Here is a 17,621-nt window from a genome sequence, read left to right on the forward strand (position 1 = left end):
CGGACAGAACATTTCAGGTTCATATAACTTTAGAAGTATGGATGGCTAATGAACTGATTTGAACATATCTCTTTTATTACTTATTTTATCTAAATGCAGTTATGTTAACACAAACAAACTGTATGTAAATTTTTAAGTAAAAATTTAGTTATAGGTCAAGATTGTAAATCCAAATAAATGATGATAAACTATACAGATCTAAAATATCTATAGTCTTTTTGGATTTGGAGATATTTTGGGAGGGGAAATAAAGGGCCTGGATTTTACATCCTAGATCTGTTCCCTAGCAGAAATGAAGACTTGAGTATCTTATGACTTCTTTGGACTTTATCTCCTCCATCTGTAGAATGACATTGATATAATCCTCTGAAGATTGATAAAGGATAATATACATATTCTATGTGAAATCACTTTGTCATGTTAAAGAAAGACTTTACGAATGTCACAAGAGAAAAGTTGAGCAGAAAAGCCTGTTTCAGTAACTTGGTAACTTTATTGTTTGGGGGCATTCTGAAGCCCTAAAACAGACCCTATAGTAAAGATGTCAATGATACAAAGATATGAAACTAAGGAAATAACATATACTTTGTGGTTCTTATTCGTATAATGCTTGAAATTTCTAATAGTATGTATGTAGCATTTATGTAATGATTTAAAAATACAAACAATATGGAAACTAGACTTTTAGTGGTAAGCACTAAACAGAGTATACGGATATCAAATTATAATGTAGACCTGAAGTTTATGTTATTAGACAATGTTACCTCAATAAAATAATAATAATAAAAAAAAATTTTTAAAAAGTAAATGGAAATAAATTAGAAATTTAGAAATATGGAAATTTAAAGATCAAAACTATTAATATTTTCAATTGTGAAGGTCAGGAAAAAGCTGGACATGTAAGATAACCTTGAATATGAAAAGAATACAGAAAAGATCATTCAAGATACTATGAAGGAAATAAAAAAAGAGAAATAGTTCAAGTATTCTAACTTTCTTTAAATCTTACAAAATGGAAGATATGTTTTAAAGAGGCAAAATATAATAATTTGATAAGAAAGAAAACTGGCATGCAAATGGGACCAAAGAAGTTAACTCGAAATTGCAAAGGAAATTAAAGTTGCCAAGCAAATAAAAAAATAAGTAACTTATTTATGTCATGGAAATAATACATGAGGAGAGAAAAATGTAGTTTTGACAACTGAAGTTATTTAAAAATTAAACCCAGGAAATGTGAAAGATTGTGAGACCTCATAGAGCTTCCCCAAGATATTTTAAATAGTCAATGTCACTGATATTGTGACAGATTAACTTAAAATAGGTCCTAATATTATGGACTAAGTGTAGTATTTGTACTAATAATTCTTAAACTGAATTGAATCAGGAAGAAACAATTGGACAAGTCAAAATGAAGCAACAATCTATAAAATCAGCCCATTCTCTTTCAAAATGTCAATGCCATGAAATTTGAAAGACTGAGATAAAAGGATCAAGAGACTAAGAGACAACCCAAATGCAAATAATTCTGGGTAGTGTAAAATTACTATAAAGAATATTATTGAGAAATAAATGATATTTGAATATGAATTATAGATTAGATAATAGCATTTTTTTATAATAGTATTTTTATCGAAGTTAAATTTACTGATTTTGATCATTGTACTAGAGTTATGTAAGAGAATGTCTTCATTCTTAGAAAATACCCTATAAAGTATTATTTAGGGAAAAAAAAAAGAAAGACATAAAGTAACTAGATCACAAGTAATCCAGAAGTAAAAAAGTCAATAATAATAAAATATGTGTGAATGTGTGCCTATGTATATAAGTGCAAATGTAACGAACTGTTAACAATTGTGGAATCTAGGTAAGGGGCATATAAAAGTTCATGGAAGTATTCTTACGTCTTTTCGGTGAACAGAAACAAAAAAAATGCTAGATCTACATTGGGTAAAACAGAATAAAACTTACGTTATTGGATTCTTGGGACGATTAAATAAGACAATATATGTGTAACCTTTAAAGCAGTGTCTTCAAAGAGGTATTATTATTCTGCATGCACATAACAAAATAATTAGCAGACATTAAAAATGATGTGTACATATTTGTTGGCATTCGCAAGATAAGAAAAATATAATAAAATGATGATATAAGCATAAAGGAATATTCTAATCTTGTGTGGGAATGATACAGATTTTTGTTACATTTTGTATAATGACATTTCTTTTTTAAAAAGAGAGACCTATATGAGGAATACTACATTAAGCACTCTTGAAGGGCACATGAGGACTCTCGAACAAATGGGGAAAAAATACGTTATGGGATAAAAAGTTTCAATATAAAAAATGTCAGTTTATTATAAATTAATTTAATGCGATCCCATTAAAAATATCGTTAGATTTATGTTAAAACTGCACAATTGATTATGAAGTTTATGATAACTTTAAAAAAGAACAAGAATGGCAAACGTTAAAATATATTATAAAGCCTCTGTAATTTAAAAAATGTGGTACTAAGTACCTTAAAAGACAGGACAATGACACAGAACTCAAATACGAGAGGATTCCATTACATATGTAATTTTTGTATACAGCTAAGTAGCATTCAAATCAAGGAAAAAAAAGTGATCTTTAGACAGTAGTGTTGGGATAAATGGAAAAAAGGATAGAAATGAATCTCCTCTTCCTATTACTAATCACCATAAATTTTAAATACATCAGCTATTTATGTTTTTAAATATTTGTGATTTCAACGAGTATGAAAAGAAAACATAGGTGAATTATTCTATAACTTCTGTGAGAAAAAATGTCCTTAAACACCACTCAAAACTTAGACACAAATAAGGGAAAAGATAGATTTAAAAAAGAAAACTTTTGCAAAAAGATGGCATAGCCAAAGTAAAAAGACATGTCAAAATGGCAAAAGCATTTAGAAATTATATCACAAAGGATTTACAGCCTCGACATGTAAAAGTAAATATCTCTGAAGTGAACAATCCTTTAGAAATATGGCCTGGAATAATTAACAGATGGTTGACCAAAAAAACTCAGAAAAAGAATGGCAAATAGCTCTTAACCATATGAAAAAATACACTCATAATATGAAAAATTCAAATTAAAAGTAAACTGATGCCATTGATCACCTATTAAATGGGCAAAAACTTAAGTTTGACAATATATTCATGGGCAAAACTATATAAAAGAGATATTCTCTTATATTGCTAGAGGAAATGCAAAATGATACAATTCCCTGTGGAGGAGCTTTTTCTTTACTGAAAAACCCCCCTACTTCCAACTCTTGGGGTAAAAAGGATCAAGTATCAAAGAAAAAAGCAATGAATGAATATTTTAATGGAGGATATCCTAAAATGGTCTTAACTCACTATGAAATCAAGTCTCTCTTTAAAGAAGTGTTCTTTTTTTTTTTTAGTTGCAGAGTATCTAAAATTCTGTTCTCCCATATATATAGTTGCTAATTAATTAACAATGCAACATTACATAATAGAGGTCTGAATGTAAAAACAGTACAAAACAGATTTGATTACTTTTCATTGAGAGTGCATCTTCGGTCTGTGGGATGACCATTGTATGACTTTAGATTTTCGGTAAGCTCCGTGTACAACTTGTCTGCCATTGGAAGAGGAATGCCATCCCATACCATGATGAGCACCACCATCACGGCTGTTGGACAGTGGTGGCCTGTACGCTGCCGAACCAAACAAAGAACTTTTTCTTCATCGCTGCTTCTTCTTAAAACCTGCAAAAGCAGAATACATTCATTTCTGGAAAACAAGGAATCTAAAGTTGAATACAATGCATATTGCTTTTAAAGCTCTGTATTACTGCATTTATTTTTTAAATTACTACTTCTCAAAGGGTTGAGAAGCTTATAGGACTTTCAGTTGTCAAACTAGCTTCCTCCACACAACTCATCATGGAGTATCCCAAGTCACTTGACTAACAAACAACAGACAGAACAGAAATCTGTGCTATATGGTTATTATTTGTAAAAGTAAACCAAAGCAATCTGTGTTTATTTCACTGTTGATACACTATTATAAAAGAGACAACAGAGGATCTTGTGGAAAAGTGCCTAACTATCTGCTCTGCTCTTCCACAAATGTCACAATGGGACAAATCTAACTAGATGAAAAATTTCAAGGACTCCCAACATTAAAAATAAATTTGAGCAATAAAATCTAGCATCTGAGGAAAGTTATGGATCTTTTCCTTGAGTGAACAGTTTAATAGAATAATTAATAGAAAGCAATGTTCCTGCAATTCTTGTAATTTTTTTCCACACCATCATCAGGATTTATCATACCCATTTTATGATAAGATTAAAGGGATCCAGCTGACATGGTGAATGCAAAACACAACTAATTTTGAATATCCACTTAACTTGCACCACATCATATCCATGCTAAAAAGACTTCAAAAGTATTTAAAATATTGCCCACTGGCCCTAGTGTTGATAAAAAAACATAAAAATATTGACACAACATGAAATCATCCAACTCTGTTTAAAGCTCCCTCTATACGTTACAAATTTACAGAGCAGAGACTGACCACATTAATCAGTACATAATCAATAACTGATGAAACTGCCCACCCCGTGACGAAAATGGAGTAACCAATAGCATAATATTCTATTTTTGTTGCTAAATTACATAAACTTGAGATGAAACTTCTTAAGATGTTAGTTACCCAATATCACTTTCTTCTGTCACTCCAGATGGTTAACAATCATTGCTACCAAGGCATCCCTTGAGTAGAGTTGGTTTTAGGACCTTCCCCCTAAACACAATTATTTATATTAAAATTTTTTCTATATTTATATGTCCTTTACAGCCAAATAAGAATACATTTGCTTTTGAATTAGCTTAAATACAAAATGATATATACTGTATCAAAAAAAATTATACCAGATAATTTTCAAGTTGTCAAACCAACAACGAAGATATATTGATCTATTCTTCATATGGAAAATGCTAAAATGCTATTTATTCATAGTATTTGTGCTTTTTCCAGATTTTTTTTTCAAATTTCCTTCAGTGAACAATAGAAAATTAAGCATCATGAGCCTCTAAATTCGGATCTAGGTTCAACAAATTGCTTAAACGTTGCTATGATATGGATATTCATGCCTACCCAAAATTCATACATCAAACCTTAAATTCCAATGTGAAGATATTAGGCGGTGAGATCTTAGGGAGGCGATTAGGTCATAGGTGGGAAGCCCTCATGAGTGGGATTAGTATTCTTAAAAAAGAAACCCCACAAAGCTCCCTAGCTGCTTCAACCATGTGAAGACACAAAGAGAAGAGAACCCATACCCAACCAACCAGGCTGGCACCTTGACCTCAGACTTCCAAACACAAACTGTGAGAAATAAATTTCTGTTGTTTTAAAACACCCAGTCCGGTGTTTTTCACAGCAGTCTTAACCAATTAAGACAAGTTATTAAACCTATATTAAGACCTCTGAAAGCTATAACTACATTACTGAGAGCTTGTTTGAAGGTTCTAGCAGGGGAGCACAGCTACTCATATACCCTTGACTGAAGAACGGTCCTCTCCTCTATCGGGTAAGGTCGTCCTCTTTCACGGAACGTGCTGCTTCAGAAGGGATGCACTTGGAGTGGTGAGGAAGGGGACACCAGCCTAGCCAGCCAGATTGGCTGAATCAACCCTGGTAATCAATGGGGTGACAGATGTCGCAGCCAGATCGCCCTCACATCCTATAACTACATTATTGAAAAAAATTAAAGAAGACCTAAATAAATGGAGAGAGATACCATGTTCACGGAATAGTCATTATTGTAATGATGTCAATTTCCCTCAAACTAATTTCTAGATTTGATGCAATCCTAATCAAGTCCTGTCCAAAGTTTGTTTTGGGTAAAAACTGACAAATTCATTTATGTGAAAACGTGAAGAACCAAAAAGAGTCAAGAAAAAGAACAAAGACAGAGGAAGTGATTAACTAGATATTAAGATCTATTGTAAAGCTATAGAAATTAAGACAGTTTAGTACTGGAGCAAGGACAGATAAAGAGATTAATGGACTAGGATGGAGAGCTCAGGAGATCCAAATAAATATGGTCACCTGACTTATGATAAAGTTGATACTTCAGTACAATACAAAAAGTAGCCCTTTCAATAAATGGAACTGTGTAAATATTCATACAGAAAAAAATGAATCCTAACCCCTACTTCACACAAATAACTTGAGTTACAGTGTAGATCTAAAAATAAAAAATAAGGGCCAGGCCTGATTAGTACTTGGATGAGAGACCACCTAGGAAGACCAAAACAGACCGCCTAGGAAGACCAAAACAAAACAAAACAAACAAACAAATAAATAAAAATAGAAATGAAAAATAAAACTAAGATTTTAGAAGAAAACATCTTCATGATGTTGGAGCAGGTAAAACATTTAAAATAGATTACTTAATTTAATATTAAAAGTTATAAAAATAAAGTTAAGATGTTAGATTATATTAAAATTAAGAACTTCTGTTCATCACAAACATTAGCCAGCAAAAGATCAAGGCAAGCAGTACGATGGGAGAAATATTTGTAGTACATATAATTGACAAAATATTCTTACCCAAAATACATAAAGAATTTCTCCAAATGCGTAATAAAAACACAATAGAATAGGCTCAACACAAAAGAATATACAAACAGATGAAGAGCATATGAAAATATGCTCAATATTATTAGTCATCTAGCAAAGTAAAAACAATTTAAAAGCACTGCATATGTTGCTGGGGTTATGAAATGAAGCAACTGCTATGGAAAACAGTGTGGGAGATGCTCAAAAAATTAAAATTAGAACTCTTATATGATCCAGCAATCCCACTTCTGAGTATATTTCCAAAAGAACTGAAAACAGGTCTTAAACAGATATTGGCATATCTGTGTTCATATTATCACTATTCACAATAGTTAAAAGGTGGAAGCAACCCAAATGTCTATTGATTGATGAATGAATAAACGAAATTGGTATACACACACAATGAAATATTATCCAGACTTAAAAAGGAAAGAAATCCTGTCACATGCTACAACATGAATAAAGCTTGGAGACATAATGCTTAGTGAAATAAACCAGTCACACATACACACACACACACACAAATACTGTATGATTCTACTTATGTGAATTATCTAAAGTAGTGAAATTCATAGAAACAGAAAGTGGAATGGTGGTTACCAGGCGCAAAAGTGATGGGAAAACGATAAGTTATTTAATGGGTATAGACTCTCAGATTTGCAAGAAAAAAGTTCTGGAGATCTGTTTCATAACAATGTAAATATATATAAAACTACTAAACCATATACTTTCTGGTTAAATCTGTTTAATAATCTATCGGATTACTATTGCTCTTAATATCTCTGCATTTCTGTCTTATGTTTAAATCCTGCATTCTGTTATTTTCACTCTATCCTTAAAATTATTTGAACATAAGAGTTCTGGGTAGATATTAGTGTGATGTTTAATCTTATTTCCTATTTACTAATTTTTAGAGAAATGAACAACATAAGCAAATATGGGGGGAAAAATACTGCTGTAATCAATTTGGAAAGAAAAATGGACACTTTGTTCTCAATTTTGAAAAGTAGTGATAATTAAAGTACAATGTTTCAGAAGAGCCTAGTTTGAGCCCCAATTTGAATAGCAGCAGTAAATCTGTAGCCGTCTTTGTTTGTTTGTTTGTTTTTGAAAAGTCTTTTATTCTATATCAAAGAGACTAACAAAATTCAAGGGTAATAACTGTTCTATGGTAATGGAATAAAATGATCAGAAGATGAGTTCTAACGAGTTCTAAAATTATACACACACACATACGTATATCAAAAATAGACAAAAAGCAGAGTCCAAGAACCCATGAGCAAATGACACCTCCATTTGTCAAAACTGATCCAACTGAGAAAGAAAAACATAAATGACTATCCTGTTTACTGAATGACAAATCTTTAAGTTATTTAGGCATTTCATGACAATTTATTGTAAAGTTTGAACTTAAAAATGCGATAAATGACAAATAAATGTAGATAAGTGATCCTGATGGGATTCTGAATCAGGACCAAAAATTTGTTTTCTTTTTCCATAAAGGATATTATTGGATATAAAACCTAAATATTAGATAATAATATTGTATCGGCATTGATAATTGTCCTGAGGTTATGTAAGACAATGTCTTTGTTTTTATGAAAAAACCACACCCAGGTATTTAGGTGTACAAAAAAGGCATCATGATTACAAATTACTATTAGAGTATTCAGGGAAAATAGAGAAGGGGAAAGGGCAAAGGAGAAAGAAGGCAGGAGAGAGAAATTTCAAGCAAAACAAATATGGTAAAAAGTCACATTTGGAAAATGTCAGTGTAGAGTGTAAGGAATTCTCGTAGTATTCTTGCAACTTTTGAGCTGTCTGAAATTATTTCAATAATAAAATAAATTTAAAAAAAATTCCATGGTGCTAACCAAAGTTTTGGGACACTGTATATTTTATTCTCAATACCAGCTTGGGACTCAAGTGTTCATGGCCCTCGGTAATAGAAGACAAGGAAGCTCCAGCAGGTCACTGGATCACTGGGGTCATAGCTCAAGGGACAAGCTACAGGCAGATCTCCAGAAGGAAAGTACCAACTCCAGCAATTTAAACAACAGTCTTCTGTCAGAAATAATGTAAGAAGAATAAAAGGTAAGTCTTTGCATAACATGAGGATGAACAATGGGGAAATTTTTTATAAAGGAAAAAATCTTTCAGTTAAATTCAATTAGTGGGACAATGAATATTCACTGCATGTTAAAGGTTAGACAACATCTTAAATAAATTAAAGTAAATTAATAAGTATGTGAACTTAGATAAAGCAATTAGTAGCCAAGTCCAAAATACTACCATGGTTAGGAAGATGTCACTTTGTCTAATTATGATATGCTGCAAATTGTAATCACCTGGAAAGCTGATTAAGTAATACTAGAAGTGAAATGATACAAATTCAAAAGTAAATATACAGCAACAACAAAAAAATAAATGTACAGCATTATTTGTGCTAATGGGGAAAATGTTAGCAGTGCGTTTTTCTATTGTAATATTATTGAGGGGAATATATAGTAGTCCCCCCCCCATCCACAGTTTCAGTTAACTATAGTTAACCACAGTCTAAAAATATTAAATGGAAAATCTCAGAAACAAACAATTCATACGTTTTAAATTGCACACCATTCTGAGAAGCGTGATGAAATCTCACACTCTCTTGCTCCATCTCATCCAGGTTGTGAAAAATCCCTTTGCCCCCCATGTACATGCTGTATACGCTCCTGGTCCATTAGTCACTTAAGTAGCTATCTCAGTTATCAGATCAATTTTGTTGGTATTGCAATGCTTGTGTTCGGGTAACTCTTATTTTATTCAATACTGACTCCAAAGAGCAAAAGTAGTGACCCTGGCAATTTCGATTTGCGAAAGAGAAGCCATAAAGTGCTTCCCTTAAATGAAATGGTACAAATGTAGGAAAAACCATAGAATATATAGTATTTGGTACTGTCCATAGGTTCACATATCCAACAGGGAGGTCTTGGATGATATCTATCTTAGATAAGGGAGATTACTATATAAGACATTTGTAAGGAGTTTGTATGAATAAGGGTGCAAAGTAGGGCCAGACTCTGTATAGAGTGGGAAGGCTTCGTGGAGGAGACCCTTCTTAAAGGATTAAAAAGTTTGCCACCAGAGAAAAGATAGTATAAAGGACATTCTAAGATTTTTCAAAACAAGCCCCACAAGGGATGAATGTTATTTAAGGGAGAATTCTGCCAATTATATCAACACCAGATGGCTTCTGTGATTATAAAACTACTTTTATTAAATTATTATATATAGTTGGTTCTATTTCTGGGATCTCTGGTATAAAGGTAATGAGTGTTCTGTTTTTAAGATATAGCTCAAGGGTCAACACCACCCCAAAGCTCTTCCTAGAGCCTCAGCTCTAAATGTTATTCTTGGTTTCCTCCCTGCTCCTGCTATATGCCATTGTCAAGCTGGCATGTTGTCGGGTATAGTAACTATGGTGCATTGGTGGCTGCTGAAGGCGTGGCCATGAATGAGCTCACCTAAGAAGGCATATTTGTAGGCAGGCTGACTCAAGCGCTAAGGAGAGATAGAGGAAAGCAGTGTTACTGAAGCCAAGCAAAAAATGAGCTTCCCGGAAGGGAGCTACTGAAGAGAGGTTATGAGCATCTAGAAATTTTTTTAGCAGTTAAGGTATTGGTGACTGTTGAGATAGAAGGGGTGGAGACAAATGATAGATTGGTCCGATGATCGCTAGGAAAAGATTTCCTAAATTTCTATGACAGCATCCCCTTAATCTGGGTTACAAATTATTTTGCTTCAACAGTCTATTTATGAACATCTCTGAAGAGTATATTCTAAACTATTTCTGATATCTTGGTCTGGAAGACACAATCTACTTAATTCCCCACTGGGAACTCTTAAGGCAGCTTTAGACCAGGATTCAAAGTGATAACCTGGAATATTCTAATGAAACTCTGGCAGTCTAGGGGGATTTATGGCCATTCATTACTAAGCATATAGAAACTGGTAGAAAAAGAAGAGAAGACTGTTCTGAGAAATAAGGTTACTGTTGCAATTTTTAAAAGGCAACAGTAGCTTAACAGTATTTTTATATTCTTCCTACACGGAAGGAAGAAATTCAAAGACCATACTATAGCAGGCAAATATGGCTTCTAGTCATAGTATATTTACACAGGCAACAGAAAAACAAAGTATTGTAACAGCTTTCTAATTCTCCCACTCCCAAAACTATTCAATGAACAGTATGCCAGCATTTAATTATTTTTCCACTATAATCACTAATTTCCCTTACGGGTATACAGATTTTATAATCATTCCTTTGTAAACACAACATTTTGTTTGATGGATCAGAATTATTATTTTGGTATTTGTTGGTACCTACAGATATTTGAACCACAGAACGGCTATCAAGCTATTGCCTTTGATTACTAGGATTAAATGTGAATTTAGATATAACAGACAATGTCGTAAAAAACCAAGAAGTGTTATTAAAACTGGAAGACAATTTTAAAAACAGATAATAGTCTTTCTAGAAAATTCAAGAGAATTAAAGAAAAATCTATTAGATTTTTAAAGACTAAAACAAGTAGCTCCTTATAAGTATTGAAGACTCAACAGCTTTAACATATACCAGCAAAAACCAATAGAAGTTTAGTTTAAAGCTTGAGTTAAATATAACAGTAAGGATTATCTTAAGGAAAATGCATGTGAAATACTCTCGATAAAGCTATTTTCTAAAGAGAAAGATGTAAAAGACATAATAAAATCATAAAAAATATAAATAGAAGGTTATTTTAAAAAATAAAAAGCACAATTGGGGGAACATAATAGTGTTCCTAGATGAAAGGCTACACATTCAAAGACACTGATACTAGCCACCAAACTATCCCTCATTCTATATATATTTAGCTTGTTTCTAAGGTTCAGATGGAAGAGTAGGAAATGAACATCAAGTTGAAAAAAATAATTTTTAAACAAATGAGAGAGAATTGTCCTTTTAAATTTAAAACTTTTCTTCAAAGCTATAGCAAAAAATGCAGTACCAGCCTAGCAATGGTCTAGTCTAATGGGTCAATGAACAGTGTCAACAAAAATGGATGTGTAAAAAAAAAATGAAATGGAATTTTAAAACAACAAAAACAAAAAAATTCAAATTAATAACTAGACATATACATAAAACTATAAACATGAGGAGACACTATTTTTACAATATTAGCGTGGGAAAGTCTTCTTTAGCAAGATGAAAAATTTCTGAAAACATGTAGGAAGTGACATAGACTTGACCTGAAAAGAAGTTCAAGCTTCTGTACAGTTAACAAACAGCCAAGCACTAAGGCTAAAAGTATTAGACAACAGCAGATTATAAAGAAACTCAACCCTACTAATTAAAATGGTTTACAATTACAAAATAGATTTCATCATTAGATTAGTATATTTTTTACTTAAAAAATGTTTTTAACAATAACAACAAAAAGATTTGTTAACCCAAGTATTATAAGCAAAGAAACTACCTTTGCAAAGCCTTTTTTACAGTAAGCAAATTCTTAGATGCCTTCTTTATAATTTCTAATACTGGCTCCAAACCACCGATGAAGAATTGAGCTATATATTCCTTTTCGGTAAGCAACAAGGAGCTAAAAGCTCGAGTAGATTCTGCTTTCAAACAATCCCATGTTTATTTAATCAAACTTTCCTGAAACTTAGGAAGTTGTAGAATAATCAGTTTTTACCACAAGCGATATTGATCTTTTCACTCTTCTTAATATGCTTTAGCAGTTTGTCCATCATTTTTTCCTAAAAGTTCTAATATCCTCTTGGTTTCGGTGAACCCCAAATTACCAAACATCATTGTGTCAGTGGGTAAATTTAAGATAGATTTTTAAATTTGAAAGCAATAGATTTAACAAATTTTAAACATAATTTAATATAGATAGAGCTTTAATTTTCAACTTGGATACATACTTATTTTAATTTTGAACTTATTTTTAACTGAAGTCAAATCAAATAAAAATTTAAATGTAATAATTGTATAAACATTACGGCAAATAAAAGAGCCCTTTTAAAACAATCTGAGTTGTGAACATGCCAAGGGGGCTAGTTATCTTATATACAAAGAGGTGCCTGATCTGGTCCTTCACCAGCTCTACGAAAGATCTGGGCCCCACAGAAAGACTAGGTTAAAATCACAGCAAGGTGCAACACTGATATCAAATGCGGGGTAGATTACCAGAGATCAATGTTCAGTTTATCGATAATCATGTGAGACAAAGTGGATAATTTTCAACACAAAATGATGGTGGCCAACCAAAAAAAAAAAAATCACTCATTGATCAAGATTATTTAAAGCTGCTTGTATATTATAATAAATGAACTTCAGCTTTGGGGGTGGTGGGGAATGACTGGGTACATGAAACAGGTTTCTGGACTAGTGATAATAATTAATTTCTTGATCTGAGTGGTGGTTACATGGTTGTGTTTACTTTGTATAATTTCGCTGGGCTGTACATTTATGACTCGCATACTTTATGTATATTATAGTTGAGTAAAGTTTCCTTAAAAAATGAACTCTATAAGTGAGTAAGCCAACAGAAAGTAGTTCTAAGGATGGCATGTTAGCAGACAATAGGCTTAAGTGAAGAAAAATATTTTACAACGAAAACAGACAGTGAAAAATATAAATCAGCTTAACATCAACTGACAGCATCAACTTCTTGGCTTCTGCCTAATTTTCATCATTGAAGCACAAAATGGTTTCCACACAACAGCAAGATAATGTAGGCACCAAACAAATAATCCAGGACACTAGCTAGTCCCGTTATTATACTGATGTGGTAATATACAAAGAGGTGCCTGATCTAGGCACAGAAATAAGTAACACCACGGCATAGCTCAAAGACAACCAAGTCTTATATTAGACCGAACCTTGAAACAAAGGAACCAAAAGAGGAAAGTCTTTGAAGATTATATTACTGTATAAGTCTAGGCAAGATGGTCTGAAAACTTTTGGATACTTCAGCTTAGTTTACACCTCACCCCAAAACTCTGGTCACCACCAGACCAGAGTAGGCAATAAAATCTTTACTTTTGCATGTTCATTGCCGTACCTGTTATACTGATTAATAAATAATCCTACAGAGGAGTCCCATCAACAGGTGCTTGATGTGAATCGCTCTGGCATAGGAGCTATCTGGGCAGCTTGTCTGAATTCTTCTCCCTACTCCTGCTATCACCAAAAAGGCTCAGTTAAAGAGAGGAGAGTAGTATAGAGAGAAAGCTAATATGAGTCTAGTGTATCCAAGAAACTACATCACTCTTTCCACTAAACTCTGCTGAATAACAAGATAACTAGTCCCTGACAAGATCCAAAGTGACAACAGAGAAAAGAGTACAAAACATCTGCCAAAGGCCAACAATTATGGGGGAGTGTTAATGACCACCTAGCAAAGAAACATTTCAAGAAAAGAATAAAACACTGTTAAGAGTAAAGGCAAAATAATGTGAGAATGGCTCAGAAAGTTGTGCTGCCCAGTTACAATGTGCTCTTAGGCATTTTGTATGTGACCATTAAAAAGAGAAGCAATAAAACTCCTTCAAGAAAAGGAGGCAAATTCAGCACAATAAAAATAGAAAGAAAAAAAAAAACACTGTTAACAAACAAGTCTGCACACAGATGAAAAAATGTACATAAAATCACATAATGTTTAAGTCAGTTTGATATTAATATTCACAAATGTACACTGTGTAAGATGAAAAGTAAATCTGGAGCAATGTGATCCATTAGTTGAATGTTTATTAGATTCCTTAGTTTAAAATAATTGATCTTCATTTCCTCTCACCCTTTCTTTTACTTCATTCCTGCCTTTATAAAGCATCCACATGTAAGACTTAATTGCCCTAGTGTCATTAAAAATAATCTCCTTGTAAAGTCCTAAAAACTACGTAGACTATTGAGAGACCTTATTTTTTCTACTTTTTTTTATTTAACATCTATCAAAAAGTTCAAGTTTGGGGTGGACAACTTTAGCAGACTAATAGTTCTAATATGAAAAAGTATCCATGCCTCAGAAGAGCTAATAATGAATACCACAGCAACACTATTTCAAGATACCAATTCGAATTCAAAATATCCAATATTCTAAAAGTCTTATTTATTTAATCTCCATAGTTATTCATTCAACAAAAATTTGTTGACTATGTGCTGGGTATTGCTCCAGGCACTAACAATGAACAATATGATTATTTTAAATAAGATAACTTGGAAAGATTGCGAAAAGTAAAGTTTGATTACCATTTTCTTTTTCTAAAACACATAATCATTTACGAGACCTATTTCTTTTTCACAGATAAACAGAATCAATTCTTGGTTTTGTTATCGAGATTATACTTTCGAACTGTCATTAGTAGATATCAAAATTTTCATTAAGTCGCATAGCAACCATGCTTCAGTTCATTCTTTATATCTGGATTGCTTCTGTATTTATGAAAAGTGCCAGATATGTATCACTATGTATCGTAATATTCCGTTTATTCTGATAAATATTGTAAAAGAGAAAATAAGAAAGCAATTTTGCTACAGCTGCTTCATGGAAAATGCTAAATACTCTGTACCTAAGAATCCTTGAAGAAGAGTTAAACTAATAGAGGACTTTAACAGAAAGTTATTACCGAAAATCTTTAAGCTGCAGACTTCATACTTGTTTTTGTAAAAAAACAGAAGTATATCAAAATCCTATCAGTGAATTATTGTTATTATATTAGAGAGATTTGAAAGGAAGGAAGGAAGAATCATCTAAAATCCCACCACTCAACCCAGTTACCATCTTGAAGATATTTTTAGCCTTTGCTACTTAATAGGCAAATAAATAAAGAATTCAGATATAGATTAATGTAGCTATGTCAACTATCGGTACCAAATATTGGGAACCAATCTCTGCCATTTATTTCAGCAAATGTGCAAGATATTATGTGGGAGCAAGAGACAAAAGAACAAAGGAAAGCAATACTATATTGTCGAGAAATACAAAAATGAGGAAAAGCAAGAAATTTTTTACCACAGAAGTCAGCATGGGAGGTTCTTGGGGATTCTGGGAATCTAGCGATGCTCTATTTTTAACCTGGGTAGTTGTTTCATGAATGTTCATTTTATAATTATCGGTAAACTATACATTTATATTTCATGAACTTTTCTGTTGGTATATTTTATAATGGACAATGTTAACACTTAATGGCATTATTTTGTGAATGATGATTCACAAACTAAAGGGTTTCTTCTTTAGAGAAATATAGGGCTATGGCAGATAGATTAGATGTATCAGATATTAGATATATTGGCTAGGACTAAGATAGCTATATTTTACTAAGCCTATGTAGTGTTCATAATATGTTGACATTTTTAGTGAAGAAGAAATACATGGTAAGTAGTTCTCCAAGATATCCCCAATGATCACCACCACCTGGTATTTATTCCCTTGCATAATCCTCTCCTACGCTGAATAGGGCTCACTTGTGTAGCAACTTCCAAGGCTTATGTCACCAAAGACATTGTGGCTTCCTCCATGTGATCTTTTGACTGACTCACTCAGGGGGAAACCAAGCTGCCATGATATAAAAAAGTGCTTTAAAAAATCTTATAAGAAAATGAGGTCTCTAGCCAACAGCCTTCAAAGAACTAAAGGCTCCTGCAAATGACCTGGGAAGTAGACACTCCAGCTCCACCCCAAACTCCCCAGTCAAGTTTTCAGGTGACTGCAATCTCATGAGAGACCCTCTCCCAGAAGCACTCTGCTAAGCTATGTTCAGATTACTGACCCCCAAATGTTTGTTGCTCAAAGCTACTAAATTATGAAGTAAACTATAAAGCAGCAACAGATAACTAATACAGATTTTATCAATTAATTCCTTAGAATGCTTTTTATAAAACACAAATCAGATAGATACCACATCCTTAATTCTACATCAAAGGCTTGTTCCTGGACTAAAACCCAAACTCCTCACCATGACCTAAAAAACCATTAATGCTCTGGTTTCTACCTACCTTTTACCCTTGCCAGGTTCTATTATCTACCTGAGGAGGTAGCTCAACCTCACCAGACTCCTCTAGCTTATTGAAGAATGTACTCTCTTGCTTGACCTTTGCACTTGCTGTTTTCTTTGCTTAGGAATGCTTGCTCAGTTCCTTTTTTGTCACTCAGATGTCAGCTTAAATGTTCCCTCCCCAAAGAAGCCTTCCCCGATGAATCATTCATAATGAAAAGACCCTGAAAAATTCCCAGTAAGGAATAAGATAAGAAGGCCATATTTAAAGCGATATGAAATTGGAGTTAGTCTGGTTAGACTAACTGTATCAAATGAAAGAAATTAGAAGTATAAAATTTGGAAATGAGAATAGATTACATGATTGTATATCTCAGATACACAAGAGAAAAAAATTGGAAAATAAGAAATATGTAAACTCTGTGGGAACAAACCTTTGAAACACCCTTGAAGAATAAAAGAAGGCATTAGCAAATGGAACGGCATGATATGTAGGATAGGAAGACTATACATCAAAAGATGTAAATTCTTCAAATTATCTGTGTAATATGATTCCAATAAAATACCAATGACTTTATTCTTATAATTAGATAAAGTGATTATAAGCTGAAATGGAAAAAAAACCAAGGCAAGAATAGTCAGGAAATCTGAGAAAAATTAAAAGAATTAGCTCCATCAGATATTCAAACATATTATAAATCCTAAATAACTAGAATAATTTAACATTTTAATATTTAATACAAGAGAGACATAACGGTGATGTAATGAATAGAAATCTAGTATAAACAAATACAAATCAGTACAGAAAAGACAGACGAGATAATTAACTATAGTGACCTAGAAAAATATAAGTTGTTACTAACAGTCTACACACGAAATGGATAAAATCGTTAAATGTAGAAAAAATGAAGCCATTAAAATACTACAAAAAGAAAATGGGAAAACTTTTTATAAGCTAGATGTGTAAAGATTTTTCTAATTAAG

General features: G+C 32.6%; 1 protein-coding gene across 3 annotated transcripts in view; it reads right to left on the reverse strand.

Annotated features, from left to right (window-relative positions):
- Positions 1-17,621, reverse strand: part of TET1 (tet methylcytosine dioxygenase 1) — a 106,013-nt gene that overhangs the window by 15,163 nt on the left and 73,229 nt on the right. For all 3 annotated transcript variants that reach the window (XM_016127337.2, XM_036222601.1, XM_036222602.1), the window contains exon 7: positions 3,542-3,753. In XM_016127337.2, coding sequence (XP_015982823.2) covers positions 3,542-3,753 — 212 coding nt within the window. The remainder of the gene's footprint in view (positions 1-3,541; positions 3,754-17,621) is intronic.

The sequence above is a fragment of the Rousettus aegyptiacus genome, unplaced genomic scaffold, assembly GCF_014176215.1.
Source record: "Rousettus aegyptiacus isolate mRouAeg1 unplaced genomic scaffold, mRouAeg1.p scaffold_m13_p_6, whole genome shotgun sequence".
Lineage (NCBI taxonomy): Eukaryota > Metazoa > Chordata > Mammalia > Chiroptera > Pteropodidae > Rousettus > Rousettus aegyptiacus.